The 19168-nt window shown below is 37.4% G+C and overlaps 1 protein-coding gene and 1 pseudogene across 2 annotated transcripts in view; one reads left to right on the top strand and one right to left on the bottom strand.

Annotated features, from left to right (window-relative positions):
- The window catches only part of LOC105033127 (pre-mRNA-processing protein 40C), a 38805-nt gene extending 20834 nt beyond the window's left edge, over positions 1–17971 (bottom strand). The window contains exons 1-5 of one of the 2 annotated variants that reach the window (XM_010907795.4): positions 17809–17971; positions 1266–1687; positions 1024–1173; positions 755–922; positions 10–667 (exon numbers count right to left, since the gene is read on the bottom strand). In XM_010907795.4, coding sequence (XP_010906097.1) covers positions 10–667; positions 755–922; positions 1024–1173; positions 1266–1682 — 1393 coding nt within the window. In that variant the 5' untranslated portion in view covers positions 1683–1687; positions 17809–17971. Of the gene's footprint in view, positions 1–9; positions 668–754; positions 923–1023; positions 1174–1265; positions 1688–17808 lie in introns of those variants that run through there. The other variant, XM_073256618.1, reaches the window with a different exon arrangement.
- Positions 11946–13169, top strand: LOC140857363 (uncharacterized; annotated as a pseudogene).
- Positions 17972–19168: the final 1197 nt, after the last annotated feature.

Below are 19168 nucleotides of genomic sequence, written 5' to 3'. Positions count from 1 at the left end.
AAACCATACCAATGCCTACAGAAGGTGATTCTATGCCAACATTGCTACCAGACTGACTAGATCCCATGGTAGTTGAGGCTGGTCCCTGATTTGCCACTGTGGGAACACCAGGAGGCTGAATACTGGGCAAAGGAATAGCAGGAGGTGGCATGCCATGCACTGGCAACTGAAAAGGAGCAGGAAGCACACCAGAATATGGTAGAAATGGGGCTCGCTGCAAGCCTCCAGCTTGAGGAGGATGCAACCAAAGAGCCTGAGGGGGTGGAATGGTGCCTGGTAGTGAAGGATAAGGTTGATAAAACTGTTGCTGAATGTTTTGTTGAACTGGAACTGGAGTAGAAGTTGGTGGCAGAGAAACAGGTGGTGGAACCATGGGCCTCAAAGGAGAAGGATTTGTGCCTGCTGGTTGACTTGTAACAGTAGAGGAAACTGTTGCAGAATTAGGTATTCCAGGGAGTCCCGGTGTGCCAGCAAGTCCTGGCATCCCAGGATGCCCAGTAAAAGATGGAGTACTTGGCATCAAAATGCCTGAAGAGTTTGCATTAGGATTTATACCCGAGGCCGTGGAAGAACTTGATGGCACAGTGGCTGACAATTGTGCAGACTGAGAATCAATTGATGTTGTGATGGACGTGCCAGCTTCTGTCACAACAGCATCAGAGGTACCCTGTGATCATCAAAAAAGCAAAAAGGTAAGATTAATTTATTAAATAATTTTTCACTGTGCTAGCGAGAATTATGACCAAAAGCATACTGTTGGAATAGACAATGGCAACTGCATTGGTGCTGGACAACTTGGTGTAATAGCTCCAGGAACATTAGCACCAGGGCAAATGGATGGCCGTGGAACCGGAGGTTGCAATGATGCAGCAGTAGTCGGTGGGGCAAACCTTCCACCTTGCAAGTTAGCTTGATTTGTAGCCTGGAAAAGACAACAGTAATGAAAACCAGAATTATAAACCCTACTACATACAGAATAAGAACCATACAAATGACTTCCAATGGACAGGCCATGAGAATTACAGTAGTAAGTTGAAACTGCTGACCAGTTGCCGAGCCAGCATTAGCATTTGAAACCACATTATATGAAAATGAAGGTCTGTTTCCTAAAAATTGCCCTGGAACTGGTGGTTGAAGTGCTGTTGCAGGCATTGGTGGAGACAACCTCAAACCCTTCATTAAATTGACTTGAATAAATTAAAAAAGATATCAAAATGAGAAATTGAACCTTCAAATATGAAAAGCACAAGAAACCAAACACTAACAGGAGAGGATGAAGATTGATGAGCACTCCCAGATGCAGAGTTCACCCTAGGAAATACACCATAAGAAAATGAAGGAGCAGGGACAACAAAGCCTTGCGATGTAGCAAATTTTGCTCGAACAGGATCTTGAGTTGGAGTGTTTGCATTCACAATGACACCCCTTGGAGGTGGCGGGCCTACAGAGGTCATTGTTGAAACAGTGACTGTCAGTGATGGACCAGAATCCATAAATGAAGGAGATGTTACTGGAGTTATTGCAGTTGTAGCTGGTCCCCCGACTGGAGAAACTACTGTTGTAGAAGCCATAACTGAAGTTGGTGGACCTGTAGCAGGTCCTCCAACAGGTGACTCTAAACCTTGGGATTCAGGTGTTGTGCTTGCTTGTGCCTCCTGTGCTAGCCAAGCTGGTGTCGACATGGTCTCTGTGGAAGGACAGAGGTAACATTAACATATTAGTATATTACCGCATTTATGCAAAATATCCTTGATGCTTTCACATACATGACAGTCATTTATATATTAAGGCATTCAAAAGGCAACACTTCCATAACTCTAATGAGAAGTATCAACCTCCAGTTATAGTGGCTATACCATTTAAATAACATAAAAAGACAATGGAGTCATTATTATGTTCGTCGGTATAAAAAAATATATATTGCCAATAAATCTCATATTTTTACATTTTAATATCAATACTATGACAATATATAATATAGAGCAAGTAAGGGGAAACATATTGAGTTTAATGTCTAATGTTTTTTTGCAAGTTAAGTTCCACTATGATAACTGTAGGATAGCCAAAATAAGGTAGAAGAAAACCAAGATTTAGATCATGTTATGCACGCTTTAAATACTGATGCCAACCCTCTACCATATTGGGATGGTACATTGCTAGTACTGATTGTATGTACCCAAACTGGAAGCTTCAAAACAAATAAAAAACTATTGATATACACCGGTATAATCAGTATAGCAGCATGTATGCCAATTTCACATCAGAATGGCACATTACTAATTCTATCTTCCCATTACAGCAATTCTTGAAACCATGATATTATGTGTACATGATGATTGTGGTGACAATTGTATTTTTGTAAGATAATGAGATCATGGATCAACAAATAATGAATGATAACCACAAGCAAGAAGCATCATCCCAAGAGTAGGCTATATGAATCTTTATTTAACTATTTGTTCATATTATGTTTCCATCATATGACTCCTATCTTTTGGAAATCCTTCCTCACAACTTCCAATTGTGTTAATCCAAGTCTTCTCTTCATTTTTCTAGAGACTAGGCCAAATGCAACACCCCATACTGACCTGCATAAAAATATTGCAAATTTGCAATGTTCATACCATCTCATTAGGTTCCCCACCACCCAAACATTATGAACAGTAACACACAAAACCAACTTGCAAAGGTAAAGTTTAGAATTATGTCAACATCCAATTTTAATATAAATACAATCAACCTTAATTCCATTACTGCTGGAGATACAAAGCATAGAGTTAGCAAGGACCCATGTTTACAAGTGATATGAAAGTAGAAATGATTAAAGCTATCTGATTCATTAAAAAAAGTGGCATCAGCAAACTTGAAGAGAGGTAAGCCATTAAACGAGATGGAATAGCAATAGAAGTTTGAAAAATAATGAAACAAGCTAAACATATGGTATAATATGAGGATCAATGGAGTAAATTGGTCTTCCAAGTTTAAAGACAAACAGGGGACCTCTCCTCGGACACATCAAAGTACAATATAACTGATTTGGAAATTTATCTATTGCAACAACATATAACAATAAACATAATAAGGGTATAAACATTTTCAGTTGAAAAAGTAAACAACCATATGGCCAACTATTAATGTTGCTTGCTGCACCACCCTCTAGCTCCTCTTTGATCAGTCCAGCAATCAGGGGAAGACAATAGGAAGGAGGAGTTGGGAGGCATGAAGGTGAATGAAGATATTAAGAGAACAGTCAAACAATTATGCATATAGTGTTTTCCTTCTTTTTTTGATTGAACGAGCATACAGATTTAAAAGGCAATTTATTGCAGATTTTTAGCCATCTGATTTATTATTTTGATGCATACAAGGATTAATTTTCAGGTCTTTTGAGTCAACGGTTCTAGATGCATAACTTGAGCTATATATGTTCATTTAGGCATTCGAGTACTCGTTCCGAAGCTAACTCCAAGTCTGATAAGTTTTTGTGTTTTGAGTTCTATATAGTTCAATTTCAAAGTAGGCATAATATTTCTGAAAATGGATTAAGTTTCAGTTGCAGATTAGAAAAGTTTTTGTTGGCTTTTTGGGGTGTCTTAGGAGTCATATACAGTGAAGTTTTGTTTGGGAAGAGTTCTGCAAGATCTTGGTGCAGGGACGGCAATTATAGCCGAGCCACCGGGTAAGTAACCCAACCCTACCAGATCCAATTAAAATTTGGGGTGGGTATGTGTTTTAGATAAAATACCCGAAGCGGATCTAGGTTAGATACAGGTAATAGTATGCCCCACATCGAACCTGACCCAATATAACTTTAATCTAAATCCTCCCTTTCAAAGTCATAATAATTTTATAATATTTGCATAATGAGTTCCTCACTGACCCAACCCAAGGTGGGTACAGGACGGGTAGGGGTATCGGGTTTTTAATTATGGGGCAGGTATGGGTATTGGTCGACCTGACTCGTACCCGACCCATTGCCATCCCTATCCTAGTAGGTTTAAGAGTCGTCTCTTAGTTGGCAGAATCAAGAGCAGGTGTGGTGCAAGTAGGGGAAGCAAATATTTTAGAAGCACTTTTAACCGGGAAACGTATAGGAAGTGTGCATTTGAGCTTCCTGGAAAATTCCAAAACATATGAGTAGTGCTAGCTAGAAGATTATGGCTACTAAGATTCTTTTTGATGGCTGAATATATTGGAAAAACCTTCATTACAAATTAACAATGTATTTTCTCTGATTAATGACCAATTTTTATTTCTCATGACGGATTCCATGAGATGGTAAGTTAAACACCTCAGCCCCCACACATTTGCACGCATTGGTATCAAAATCTTGCTTCGTGTCTATAAAAGTCCGGACTATCAAACAAAATATGCCAAGTGATTGACCAAATCAACAAAAGCACGTTGCAGGTGAATAAATTCTTCATAACTTATGAACTCACGAATAATCATGGTAGGCCAATGATCATTGTTTTCTCTGCACTCTCAAACAAATCCATGAATCCACAGACGCTTAAGCAAGGACCATCGAACCGAAACCAGACCCAATGCCAGCCGGCCCATGGTACGATTCGATATGAATTCGTACCGATCCATGCCGGGCCGAACCGATAGGGCAGAGAAGGAAAGAGGGAGAAAAAAGAGAGGAAGAGAGAGGAGAATAGAAGGAGAGGGAGAGGTAGAGAGGGCCTACGGCAGCCGTCAGAGGCCATCCAAGCTCTTGTCAAGCTCGATAAGAGTGGAAGGAGGGAAGGATAGAGAGGGAGAGATGCTTATCGAGTCATTGAAGACCCTCGGAGGCCTCCAAACGAACAGCGAGGCCGTCGAGACCTCTCTGACAGTCGGCAAGCCAACGTTGAGGGAGGCTGAGGGCGGCCAGGGCCGGAGGAGGACCTCCATCCTCCTCCAATTTGAAATACAAATTCACCCAAGTTTCGTTTTTTTTTTTTTTTTTTATCGAGCAAAGTCGGCAATGCAAAATACGTGATGTCGGCAATGCACGATACAAAGCAAAAAAGAAAATACGAAACAAAGGCAAACCCCTATTTTGAACTCCTCGATCACCCTTAAGCTCCCTCAGTGCTGGCTCTCCGACCGTCGAAGAGGTCGCGACGGCATTGTCGTCCATCCGAAGGCCTCCCTGATAAGCATCTCCCCCCTCTCTCCTTCTCTACCTCCACCCTTACCAAGCTTGGCAAGAGCTTGGATGGCGTCAGAGGCCCTCTTTTCCTCTCCCTCTCCTTCTCTCCCCCCTCTCTTCCTCTTGTTCTTCTTCCTCCCTCCGAGATGGCTGCTGTGCCATTTTATACGCTGGAACTAGACCGATATCCCACCGATATGGTTTGGCATAGCCTAAACCATCCGATTCGGGACAGTTCGGCAAATGCTGCACCTAAGCAAGGCTCTTATTCCAATTAATTCATTAACTAGACAAGATGCTTTGCTCGAAAAACGAGAAGAAAACCCACTCCTTGAAGAGTAACAAAGGCAAAGCTAAGTATAATAAAACTCAATAGAGAAAAAAGCCAATAACTTTTGAAAATATCATTTTTCTTATATTCTTAAGTTAATTGGAAAGTTTGAATGAGAACATATATATTGAAAGATCCAACAAATAATATCTTCTTAACATTTATTTTGATATTTAAACATGAAAAATTAAAAAGGACAAATACATAAATCTATATACATAATTTAGTTACAATTATAACTTGTCCTACATATCCCTATATCTCCCTCTTTCCATCTTGCTAGGTCAAACACTTGGATGCACATCCACATCTGAATCTTGTATCCATGTCAAAATTATTAAAGGCGCAAGGTGCATTGAGGCGCAAAGGGTGCTAGGAGCCTAGTGTTGGAGCAACTTCCCCAAGTTGTGGATGTCAAAAAACAGCTAGGATCAGATCGTAGAGGTCTTTGAAGACCCGCAACACAGTAACACAGAAAACAACCTTCAGGATTTCAGCAGCCTTGTAAATCCTGTCGACAGGATTTTCTTCTTCGATTCGAACCCTTTCTCTTCCAAATCTAAAATCTTCCTTTTCAGATCTAAAAGCACCCTTGATGAGGCCTCCAAAAAACAAAAGATGGGAGCATGAAACTCCTCTTGGGGAGGCTTGCACAAAGGAGGGTGCTATAAAATCCTAGCGCCTCCTTTCTTTCCTTTTTTTGGGATTGGCGGCCAAGAAACCGTAGGATTTCTTGCTACTAGAACATGGAGAAGATCAGAAAGAGAGGAAGGAAGAGAGAGAAAGTTAGAGAGAAAATGGTTTAGCATTCATTTGCTTCATCGAGTCAGAATACGGAGTATCTTTATATACAGGATCAATGTGACCCAACCCAAAAACTCTCCTGACTAACTCAATATAAGATTGCGCTAACCCAAGCCCTTGTACACCCATGACTTGACCCAATCTCACAATCTTGGACTCAATGCCAGCCCAAATATAAGTTAGCCTCTCAAGGCCCAAAACTCCTGAACCTCAAAATCCGAAAGGCCAACAACCTTTCATCCTAAGGCCCAAACTAGTCCTAGAAACCCCATGACCACCTCATGAACTTTGGACCTTGGCCTTAGCCTTGGTCCCCTGAGCCTTGGGAGCACCATATAAGGTCCAACACCTAGGCGCAAGCGCGCACCTGAGCAAGACGAGGTGTACATTTATTGAAAATAAGATGAAATATGTATATTATGTAAAATTATATATTTTCAAACTACAATCAAAATATCATTAATATTAAAATGCAAACTCATTAAAGTTTCAACACAAAATACGTAGCATACGAACATTCAAGCAAAATATTATTCACAATAAGCACACAACAACAAAATAAAAATCACACTAACACAAGTATATAACTAAGTAGTCTAAAATCCTAATTAAAAATTTTAGCTAATCTCACAATAAACAAGTAGTAAATGTAATCTCCTAGTAGTCCTCCTCATCATTATCGATAATAAGATCAACTTCTTCTTCTTCATCAGACTTGTGATCTCCAATGCCTTGCTCTTCTTCTGAGTCTTCTAACTCCTCATCTACAAGTTCTGATCTTGATGCTTTAGGCCTTGAGTGTAAAGCCCCCCCTCTTGATGAAGAAGCATTCGCACTAATTATTGTGCGATATGTAGGCTCATCAACTCCAGCAGCCCTAGCAACAGCATCTCAAGTCAAATCATCATCATCATACACCAACTCAACATCATCATCAGAATCCCCATCCATTCTTCCCACCAACCACTCATTACTATCATCAATGTCCTTCAAAGAAATAGAGTCAACGGTATCATGCCTATTATATCGATGCCTCAAGGCTCTATTATATTTCACAAATACCAAATCATTCAAGCGTTGTTGAGCAAGCCTATTCCTCTTTTTGCTATGAAGCTACAAAAATAAAAAAATAAAATTATTTGATAATATAACTACATCCAATCTAGAACATCTTAAAGCTATCACACATAATAATAATAATAGAGTTATTTAGTACTTACATGTGAAAACACACTCCAATTTCTTTCGCAACCGCTAGCACTACAAGTGAGGCTAAAAACTCTTACTGCAAACTTTTGCAAGTTTGGAGTTGAAGATCCATATGCAACCCACCACTCAGCTGTTGATTAAACAAGTATCAAAGTGCTTTTAGATTACAAATATAAACAAGTGTACAACTAAATCTATAAAGCAAAATAAACTAATTTATTTATCCGATGATTTTGTCTTCCTTTGCCTAACAGCCATGGGCATTCCAAAAAGGCCTTGAGCATTTCTATACTTGTTCAGCTCATCTGTAATCTTATCTTGCAATTCAACACTTGGAACTAGCCTTTGTATACACTTATATAGACCATCCATCACCTCTTCATCTTGCTCAATATTGGAGTTTTTATAAAAGAACTCAGGGTTCAAATAATGGTCAATTACGTGCAAAGGATGATGTAGTTGAGATTCCTACTGAGCATCAATAATTTTAAAGACCTCCTTGTACCTCTCTTCTCTACCACTGAAAGACTTGATAATAGTTTCTTTTGCCCTATCCATAGCCTTATAGATATATCCCATAGGAAGTTTTTTCTCTCCATCCATCAATCGAAGGACATGAACAAAGACCAGACAACTCAAGGATATAAACAATGTTAGTCCAAATGTAAGCATCAAAACAGTACTAACCGCTCTCTTGGCAGCTGACTCTTTTGCCCAAAATTTGGAGTTCCACTCTTCAGAATTGAACATCTTCCTTAAGTTGTTCTTCTGATTATGTATTGACTGAAGAGTGATGAAAACAGTTGCAAATCTAGTTTTAGCTGGCCTAAGCAGCTCCCTGTCTTGTGAAACTCCTCATCAAGTTCACAATGCCCGTTTTGCTATAGATGTACCCATTCAAAAAATTATCCTCTTCAATGCTTTTTTAATTACTGAAATTTCAACAATATCCTCCAATATCAAGTCAACACAATGGGCAGCACATGGTGACCAATATAAATTTGACCTCTTTGCCTCCAACAATCTCCCTATTCAAAATTCAAAATTTTGAATATTAAATTACAATTGTACGAAATAATTTTTTTAAATTTAAAGATGAAAAATTTTATTCAAATTAAATTCTACTTGTAGCTACATAATTAGAGGCATTGTCGGTCACCACTTGAATGACATTTGCTTCTCCAATTTCCTCCACCATGTCATCAAGCAATTTAAATAAGAGATTTCCACTCTTCACAGCATGGAAAGCATCAACAGATTTGATGAATACCGATCCTTTAAGAGAGTTTACTAAAAAGTTGATTATGTCCTTCTTTGCAATCTCATCCTTCCAACCGTCTGACATAATCGAGCATCCATACCTTGCCCACTTTTCTTGGTGGCCCTTCGTCAAATCTCTAGTATGCTCAACTTCTTTTCTTAACAAAGGGACCCTAATCTCATGATAACTTGGAGGTTTCATACCAGGACCAAATTGTCCAATTGCTTCAATTTCAACAGCAAAGTTTAGATAATTAACGACATTAAATGGAATACCGGCATCATACATCCACCTAGCCAACTCTCTACAAGTCTTGTCTCTTAATTTTTTTTTGCAAACTTCATTGATAGTAGTTTGCTTCTCTTTGCCTTCTTTTCTACTTTGAACAACCATTTCTGCATCAGAAGTAAAATACAAATCTATAAGAGCCTTCTCTCTTGGTTTCTTTAAGCTAGGTGTCTTGCTATTAGCCATAGAACTTCCACTTGTACCATCATTTCTTTTACTACGAGGACCAACCACCTAAATTTCATCTTCTTCGTCAATACCATAGTCTTCCATATCATCAAAATCAGGCAACAAATTACCTTGTTTCTTTTCCTCCGCTTTTCTTAACATATAATCTTTAATCTCTTCACGAATATGTGGTGGACATTTTTGGCAACCTCTAGCATTTCAAAACCCTCCAACTATATGCTGTTTTGCTCGACAAATCCCTCCTTTAGTCATTTTTCCACAAAAATTACAAATAATATCATTTTTGTTTTTGCCTGTTGAGTCAGCCAAATGTGCATACTTCCACGCTGGATCTTTTTTAGATGATCCATGGCTTTTGGAATCCATTTTAACCTCCTAAAATAGGTGCCAAACAATGATAACGAAATCAGCCCCCAAAAAAAAATAAAATTCTATTACATACACTGTGGGTTATGTGACCCAAAAAAACAGATAAGAAAAGGAAGAATGTAACAAAAAAAATTGCTGTCACAAAACCGAATGAACAGTAAATGACGCAAAAAAAAGTTCCAAGTAGACTGGTAAAACAAATACTGTAAATGAAAAAAAAAAGGAAATGTTGCTGTAAATGAACAATAAACGACAAAAAAAAATTTCCGGCACACTGATTAAAAAAAATATTGTAAATGAAAAAAAAAAGGGACATTACTGTTGATGAACAATAAAGAACGTTCTCAAAAATCCGAACGATGGAGAACGTTGGCCAAAAAAAAAAGAGAATGGTAAAGACTAAAGAGGTTGGTCGCAGCAAAAGAAGAAGAAAAGAAGAAGAAAGAAGAGAAAGATCGCAGGAATGATAAGAACGTCGCCCCAAAAAAGAACAAAGGAACAGGGACCATGGGTCTTCGATCGGCGAAAGAAGGAAAGAAGAGAAAAAAGAAAGAAAGAAGAAGAAAGAAGAAAATAAAGAAAATACACAACGAGTAGGGTCATCGGTCGGCAACTGTGGGTCATCGATCCGCGATCGTGGGCCTCGATTGTGTCAATCGATGAGTGGATCCTCTTCTCCCATGGCTGAGGCAGTGCTCTGATGCCTGTGGGTCTTCAATCGACGACCGTGGGTCCCAACGAGTGGGCTTTCTTCTCTGATGGTTGGGGCAGTGCTCTAATGGATGTGGATCTTCGATCAGCGATCATGACTGGGTTTCACCTTTTTTTTCCTTCTTTGCATCTATCTGACTTCGCAAAACGTCGCCTTGTTTCCCTCTTGAGACTAATAGCCACCGCCTCAGATGCGCTTTTGGAGTTTAGGTCAGGCGCGCGCCTCAAGTGCTTAAGCGACGCCTCAGCCACCTCGCCTTGTTTAAAGGAATAAGTGTTGCTACAAGAATTAATTTTGATGATCACAAACTATTTGAGGGGACTACTAATGAGTTTGCTATGTTTAAAAATTATTTTTATAATATTTCAAGTAGTCCAAGAGATTAGGTTTGAAAAGCTTCATCAAATATACCAAAAGTTAAAATTTCAGCAAGTTGGTGAAGTTTTGAAGGCTTTTGAGAGTGTCCAAACTGATTTGAATTCATTTGAGAGCGTTTGGATAAGTTCTGATAAATTTCGAACCTTAAATGTATGAAAAACTGGATTAGAACATGATGGGACGACCCATCTGGATCATCCCCTTCTGTTGGCAGCCAGCACGCAGTGTTTTGGATCATGACACACTGTGAGACGACCCACCTGGGATGCCCCATATAATTGGGATGCCCCATGGGACGGCCCTCTGAGACCCTGAGACCAAAACAGAAAGCAGGACTTTCTGTCTGGCCATTTGGAACGCCCCAATGCCAGTGGGACGCCCCATTCTGGGTGAGCTGCATAACAACTAGTTTTTAGCCCGTTTTTGATGCATTTAATGTGCATAAAACACACTCCAACGGCTCTAAACCAACTCTAAGACATTCTCAAAGGTAAATGGCAACTATAAATGCTCTATTCAAGTAGAAAATCATAAGATTTTTACAAGCTCAAAGATAAAGTCCGAGAAAAACTATTTTCAGCCCTAAGAAAGAGATTGAAACATTTAAGCACCTCACCAACCACTCTCCAGCAGCAATCAGTGTGAAATTCATTAAGAGTGTACAGCAAAGGCTTCCACCCCTTAAGTATTGTATTTCTATTGCTTTTATTGTGTGCATTTAAAGGATTTGTGTGCTGAAATTTGTATACTGTTTTTCTCAAACAGTTTTTGGATGTTTGAGTTTTGGGGGATTCCAAAACTCATTTAGGTTGATCCGAACCCTGAATCGGAGTGTTAAGGGTTGGCTTGTATCCGAAAAACAAATATTCTTGCTTGGAAGGCAAGGGTCGGAGGTGTCCGACGTGGTGTAATCCATTGTTATCCATTCAGCGGATTGTATTCCCAAGTAAGGACTTGGAGAGTGGATGTAGGTGCAAGATTGACACCGAACCACTATAAATCCTTTGTGTTTGTTATGCTTGCCTCTCTTATCTTGTTCTTTGTTCTCATTACTTGCTTACTTCTTATTTGTGTTTGATTTTGTTTCTATTGCAAGTTGATACACTTCACTCTTCACCTTGGCACATTACTTAAGTAGTTCAATTTTTAAAATTTCAAAAAGACCCAATTCACCCCCTCTTGGGCTCCATATCTAGGCAACAAGTGATATCAGAGCCCGATGCTCTAGTTCTTACTTGATTTAACCATCAAGAGCTAAAGATCTATGACAGCCCAATTTGGCACATCTCTATCCGAGGAGCAATCCACAAACCGACCTCCACTTTTCAATAGGTCAAGCTACACCCATTGAAAAGCTCGAATGAAAATTTTCATTCAAGCACTTGACTATGACATGTAGGGTGTCATAGTAAATGGACCACACACACCCACCAAATTGATTGATGGCATGTCTATCCCTAAGCCAGAAGGTGAATGGGATGATTTTGATAAAAAAATGGCTCAGCTCAATGCTAAAGTAATGAATATTTTATATTGTGCTTTGGATGCTAATGAATTTAATCGTATTTTCACATGCATGTCTGCTAAAAAAATTTGGGATAGGCAAGAAGTCACACACGAAGGCACAAACCAAGTAAAAGAATCTAAAATCAATATGCTTATACACAACTATGAATTGTTTAAAATGAAAACTGAAGAATCCATAACACAAATGTTCACTCGGTTCACTGACATCATAAATGGCTTAAAAAGTCTTAGCAAAGGTTACTCTAACAGTGATCTTGTGAGAAAAGTGCTCAGGTCATTATCAAGATCATGGGAAGTGAAAGTCACTGCAATCCAAGAGACCAAGGACTTGAATGTTCTACCATTGGAGGAACTGCTTGGATCCCTCATGACCCATGAATTGACCATGAAACAGCACACTGAGGAAGAAACCAGAAGAAAGAGGACCATAACCCTCAAGTCAACAGCTCAAGAAGAGAATGACTCAAAAAAATCAGACAACAGTGAAGAAGATGAGGACTTGGCTCTGATCACTAGAAAATTCCAACGGTTTATGAGAAAGAAAAGACAAAAGACCAAGAGAAGGCCACCAACTAAGGGAGAGCCAAGTAAAGAGAAGGAAAAAGAGCAGCCCATAATTTGCTATGAGTGCAAGAAGTCTAGCCACTTCAGAACAGAATGCCCTCAGCTCAAAAAAGACCAAAAGAAATTCAAGAAGAAGAAGGCCATGATGGCTACATGGACTGACAATGATGACTTCACTGATGAAGAAACCCAGGAAAAAGCCAACCTATGCCTTATGGCACACGAAAATGAGGTATCATCTGAAACTTAACCTGAATTTACTTATGATGACTTATTAGAAGCCTTTCATGAACTCTTAAATGATCTAAAAGAATTAAGAATTAAAAATAAAAATCTAAAATCAAAAAACCATGAATTAAGCAAGGAAAAAAAATTGATAAGAAAAATAAAAAATTAGATCTAAAAAATTAATCACTAATAAAAGAAAAAGATAAACTCTCTAGTCAAAATGAAACTCTTATAAAAGAAAATCAAAAACTAAAAGAAGAGATATCAAAGTTAAAACCTATAGTTGACAAATTTACTTTAAGTTCAAACAAATTTCAGATGATTATTGACAGTCAAAAGGCTGTATATGATAAAGCAAGACTTGGCTACAACACTCTAAGAAAACAAAAATCCTTCAAAAATATTTTTGTCAATGAATCCACAAGAAATCTGTCAAATATTACTTGTTTTAGATGTGATATGGTAGGACATAAAGCATATACATGTTTATCAAACAAATTTAATGGTAGAAAAATTAAAAAAATATAAATTCTAAAAGGAACCATTGTGACTAACCCCAAAGGACCCAAGTTAGCTTGGGTACCTAAAGTTAAAATTTGATCTCATATGTGCAGGTGTGTCTTGCATCCCAAGCAATAAAAAAAAAGTGATATCTTGATAGTGAATGCTCAAGACACATGACAGTTGATGAATCACAATTCATCACACTGAAAGCCAAGAATGGAGGGATGGTCACCTTTGAAGACAATGGCAAAAGAAAAATCATCGGTATCGGTAACATTAGTATCACTCCCTCCACTTATATTGAAAATGTTTTACTTGTAAATGATCTTAAACATAACCTGTTAAGTATTAGTCAATTGTGTGATAAAGGTTATAAAGTATTAGTATCACTTCCTATTGCTAGAACAGGCTTCCTCTTCAAGTTGCCAGAGCAAATTTTCTTCTTCTTCTCCCTTAGCAGTAGCAGCTACTACTCTATTCCATGAAAAAGGTGGTATGAAATAGAAAATGCTTTGATATGCAAATTTTGTTGCAAAGTTACAAAGGAAGGGATATATCAAGCAAAGCAACACATTGTTAAAGGATACAGAAATCCCAAAGCTTATAAGAAAATGCCCAGAACATGTTAAGGAATAAATAAACTAATGAATTGGTTGATGAAGAAGATGAGGCAGATGATGCTATGGAGATCAGTTATGGTGTGAACAACCCATGAGATTAAGTAGAGGAAGTACCATCCTATCCAAATATAAAAAGCAAAAGCCTAAGGGTCCAAATGGATTTATCCCTTACTTCTGATACAGAACATATAGTGGAGAAAAGAAAGAAGGCAAGTTGAAGCAAATGACGATCAATAAAGCATGCAAGACATGACAACACAAATGAATGATGCAAGGATTGCATTTAATGTAGTGACCTTTGAGAACTTTCAAGCGATGATTGAATCCGTAGAACAATATGGACCTGGTTTGGAGCCACCAACTTATCATGAAGTGAAAATTCCTTCCTTCAAAAAAGCAGTGGATAGCACAAAGAAGATGATGAAGGACCATAGGGAGGAATCGACAAGAAGTGTGTGTTCAATCATGTCCACTAGATGGTCTGATAAGACAGAGAGGACTTATTACTTTTTGGTGAAATGCTTGAGCGGGACTATGTTTATTTCATCTATAGATTCTTTGTTTGTTGAGCCTATAGAAGCTTTCTCACATGTGAAGGCAGGTGATAGGTTGTTTGAACTTCTTGATAGTATGGTGGAGCATATCGGAGACATGGATGTTGTTCAAGCCATCACAATCAATCTTTTAAGTTATGTGATGGCTAGCAAGAATTTGGATATCTTTCTATTTGATTATGGATTAAAGATATGAAAATTCATACGTATCTATTAGTCTATTTCTTGTTTCCTTCAATGTTAGTCTTATAATTGAACTTCTTTTTTCTTGTAAAGGGAGATTGCTGGAGACTAAGCAATCACATTTTTATCGGACAACATGTGCCACATATTGCTTGGATTTGATTATGGAAGAGAGGGAAACTGACTGATCTTAAGAGGATATTGAGGCTAAACAACTTCATCTAAATCCAGCTATATTAAATATGATGAGGTGCTTTACCGGACAAAAGGAATTGCTTAGGCCAGTAGTCACTCGATTTGCTACTACTTTCCTAACATTTTCAAGCATACATCGCAAAAGAGACAATACGAGAAAGATGTTGATGTAAGGAGTAGAAGGATAAAAGAGTGGCTGAAATTGTTATAATGCCTTCCTTTTGGAACAAGGTGGTTTGTAGCCTAAAACAACCGAACCACTTGGTCATGTTCTATGGATGGCTGATGGTGAAAAGAAGCCAGTCATGGGGTATACTTATCAAACAGTGGATAGAGCTAAAGAAGCCATTGCGGTGAGCTTAAAAATGAAGGAAGAGAAGTGTAAGGAAGTATTTGTCATAATTGATAGAAGGTGCAATTGTCAGTTACATCACCCTCTACATGCAGTTGGATATTTCATGAACCCAGAATTCTATTATGACAATCCAAACAATGTAGAATGATCAGGAGGTTGTCGTGCATTTATATTAATCCATAGCAAGGTTGGTTCCATCCATCAAGATGTGGAACCTAACAACAGAGGAGTTGACTAAATATAAACGAGCTGATGATATCTTTGAGATGCACATGAAAGCATCAAGTAAAACTATCTTCAGCCATTAGGACAAACAATTATACTATACTACACTTGCGAGTGCATTTATAAAAATTAATTGGATATTAATTACATCTCACTAATGGAAAACAATACATATTTTGGTACTTAGGTGGTGGCCTTCATATGGAGCTTCTCTTCATAATCAAGAAAAGTTTGCAATAAGGGTTTTGAGCTTGACATGTAGTGCATCCAGATGTAAAGGAAACTGGAGTAGTTTTCTGAACATGTGTGTTGCTAGTACATAGTTATGTGTTTGAAAGTAGTTAGGAATAGAATCTTCATAAATTAAATATTCACTAAAAGAACGTTAGTTTTATGCTGAATATTGTCTTTCAAAATCTTGCAGCTTCATAACAAGAAGAATAGGTTAGATCAAAGTGGTTGAATGATTAGGTGTTGGTTTAGTACAATCGATCTTTGAAGCAACAATACAAGTCTTGTGGTACAACTGATCCTATCTCCTTAAGGAAACTGATAATGGTAATGAGTGGCTCATGGGGATGATGGATGATGATAATAATGAAGGTGTAGAAGATGACTTGGTTTATGATGATTTGATTTGGGGCATTGTTGCTAAAGCTTCTAGAGGTGGAGAACCTACACATTACACTAGACAAAGATCAGGAAGCATGAAATCAAAAGCAAGTACTCAAGCTTTAAGTTCTAATTCGCCGGCAATATTGATAAAGAGGCTGATTCAGACGAGAGTGAAGAGGTGGATGATGCGAATTATAAATCTAATAATGATGAAGATGAAGATGATGTTGCACTTCTCGATGATGATGATAATTAGGACTTAGAACTTCATAGATCTCTTGGAAATTTTGAATGAGATTTGAGATTTCATGATCAGATGTCTTGGTCAGTTGGAGTTGCATTGGACTTCTAACATTTGCTTCTATGCATTTCTCTTTTGAGTTTAGACAGTTGATCTCGGATGTTTGAACACCTTTATGACTTGTTATCAGACTAGTATTTTTATATAATTCATAACTGGTAGTAACTGTTGTGTTATGGTTGGTTATTTCATTTGTTATGCTTGATCTTGCTCATGCCATGTCTTTTATTTGCACCATAAATCTGAACTATAATGCTTTCTAAATTTTTACTGGTGTTGATAAATTGATAGTTAATTGTTAAATATGCTTAGAATCATACCTTTATTGTTATTTCTATTTGTGTTTCTTTTTTCTTCTTTGGTCTCACTTCGTCAAGGCACGTGCTTTGCATTGCACCTTGCACGTAGGCTCCAAGAGATCTCTGCACCTTCATGCATCTTGAGCCCTTAATAACTTTATTAAAACTTATAATTCAATAACAATTTTCTTCTGATTTTTTGGAATTTTAGGCATGTTAGAAGTTTTCAGAGACTAGCTTCGATGACTAGAATTTCTTCCATTGGAAGTAAGGGTTGTAATTGCTTCTAGACAGAAAATTACACTCACATCTATATTATATATTATTATATTATTATTTTTTATGATACAAGCATATGGATTAAGACAAAAGTCATTAGGACAATGACTCACTGCTACTCGTTTTGATTACTATAGCTTACAACTGCCCCTCATACCCACCATTGTTTTAATAGACTACAGACGGGCTACCCGGGGGAAGCTTATTTTATCAAAAGAAATTAAGGATCAAGTATCAAGTAATTACCAAGCATCTGTTAATTACTAAATACCAGTACCATATAGACAAGAAAGTAAGTATGTAATAATGGAAAAAGACAGTCATTCGAATTCCCTCAACTTTTAAGTCCAATATTACAATCACAAAAGGTGAGATTTCACATATAATATTTAGTTATTTTCTAAATTTTTGAGCACTCTGGCAATTGGTTGTCCCCCTCGACACTCGGCACCTATCCCGCCAGCGGCGCCGCCACCAGCACCGGCAGTCCCGAGAACAGCCGCTGCTGCAGATGCCGATGACAGGCATCGAAGCAGCAGCTGCTGCTGCTGCTGCTTCTGCTGATGCCGGCGGCAGCCCTACCTACAGCAGTCGCTGCCATTGCTGCCACGGAGGCAGCATCAAACAAGAAAAGGAAAAGATTTGGGGATAAGGGAAACAATGAATCGAACCAACTACCTGAGCTCGACCACCGAGCGCCGGTCACCGCACCTCCGGCGATGCTTTTCTTATCTCGCTCCCCGCTTTCCCTCGACCAACTAGGGCTTGGAGTTATTAGATCTTGGGCAGTATGGCGAAATGGATGAGCAGGAAAGCGGCACAGGTTAGTCGTAGGGTTTGGGTTCTGGAGTAGGCGTCACCCCGCGTCACCCCGACCCAAGTTAGTCGCAGGGTTTGGGTTCTGCAGTAGGCGTCACCCCATGCCACCCCGACCCGCTCTCCTTTCTCCCAGTTTCCACCTGGGTTCTTCGATAAACGCGACCCGAGCGCGGAGGCACAGAGCCGCGCCCACAACGGACCCAATCCGGAGATACCCATGAATGTTCGCGGGTCCAGAAATAGAATCAAGATAATTTTCATGTTAGGAACGAGTCTACTACCTTCCTTGATCAGAACACTACCTCATAATATTTTAGGTTATTGTTTTGATTTTTATGAACCCTACTTCTGGCGTGACCCTAAGGTTATATTTGATAGCTGATAATTTTTTTAAATTACTGATAATTTAAGATGAACCTATCAAATTACTGTATTTGATATATTTTTTAAATAACAATCCAAATTAATTTGATAATCTAGATTATCTTTCAGGAGATAATCTAGATTACCTCGAGGAGAGGTGGCAATTCAGATTATTACTTGTTTGATAATATTATAAAAAAAATTTTGAATAAAATTATTCTGTAAAAAATAATTACATAAAATCTATCCCTCCAACGGCTCTCACCCTCCCTATATTATATATAATAATATGATATAATATATTATAATATAATATGCTATTATTATATTACTATTATACTTTTATAGTAACTATATTATATTATGATAATATAATATATGATAATATATTATAATATATATTATATAAATCCTATTATATTATATTATTATATTATATTATGTTATTATATTACTATATTACTATATATTATTATATTATTATTATAATATATCATAATAATATAAGTTGTATTATATTAATATCTTATATTAATATAATGTAGTATATAATATAATATAATTATATATAATAATATAGTATATTATATTATATTATATTAATTTATAATTATATTATCATATAATATTATGTATTATATTAATATATTGCAAAATATATTATATAAATATTATTCTACATAACAATATATTAATTATATTATTATATTATTATATTATAATATATTATAATATATTAATAAATAAATATTATAATATATTATAATAATATATTTTATTAATATAACATAATATATTATATAATATTATTATATACAATAATATAGTATAATATATTATATTATTAAAATAATAT

This window comes from Elaeis guineensis, chromosome 4 (assembly GCF_000442705.2).
Source record: "Elaeis guineensis isolate ETL-2024a chromosome 4, EG11, whole genome shotgun sequence".
Taxonomy (NCBI): Eukaryota; Viridiplantae; Streptophyta; class Magnoliopsida; order Arecales; family Arecaceae; genus Elaeis; species Elaeis guineensis.
This window is presented reverse-complemented; position numbering and strand designations above follow the sequence as displayed.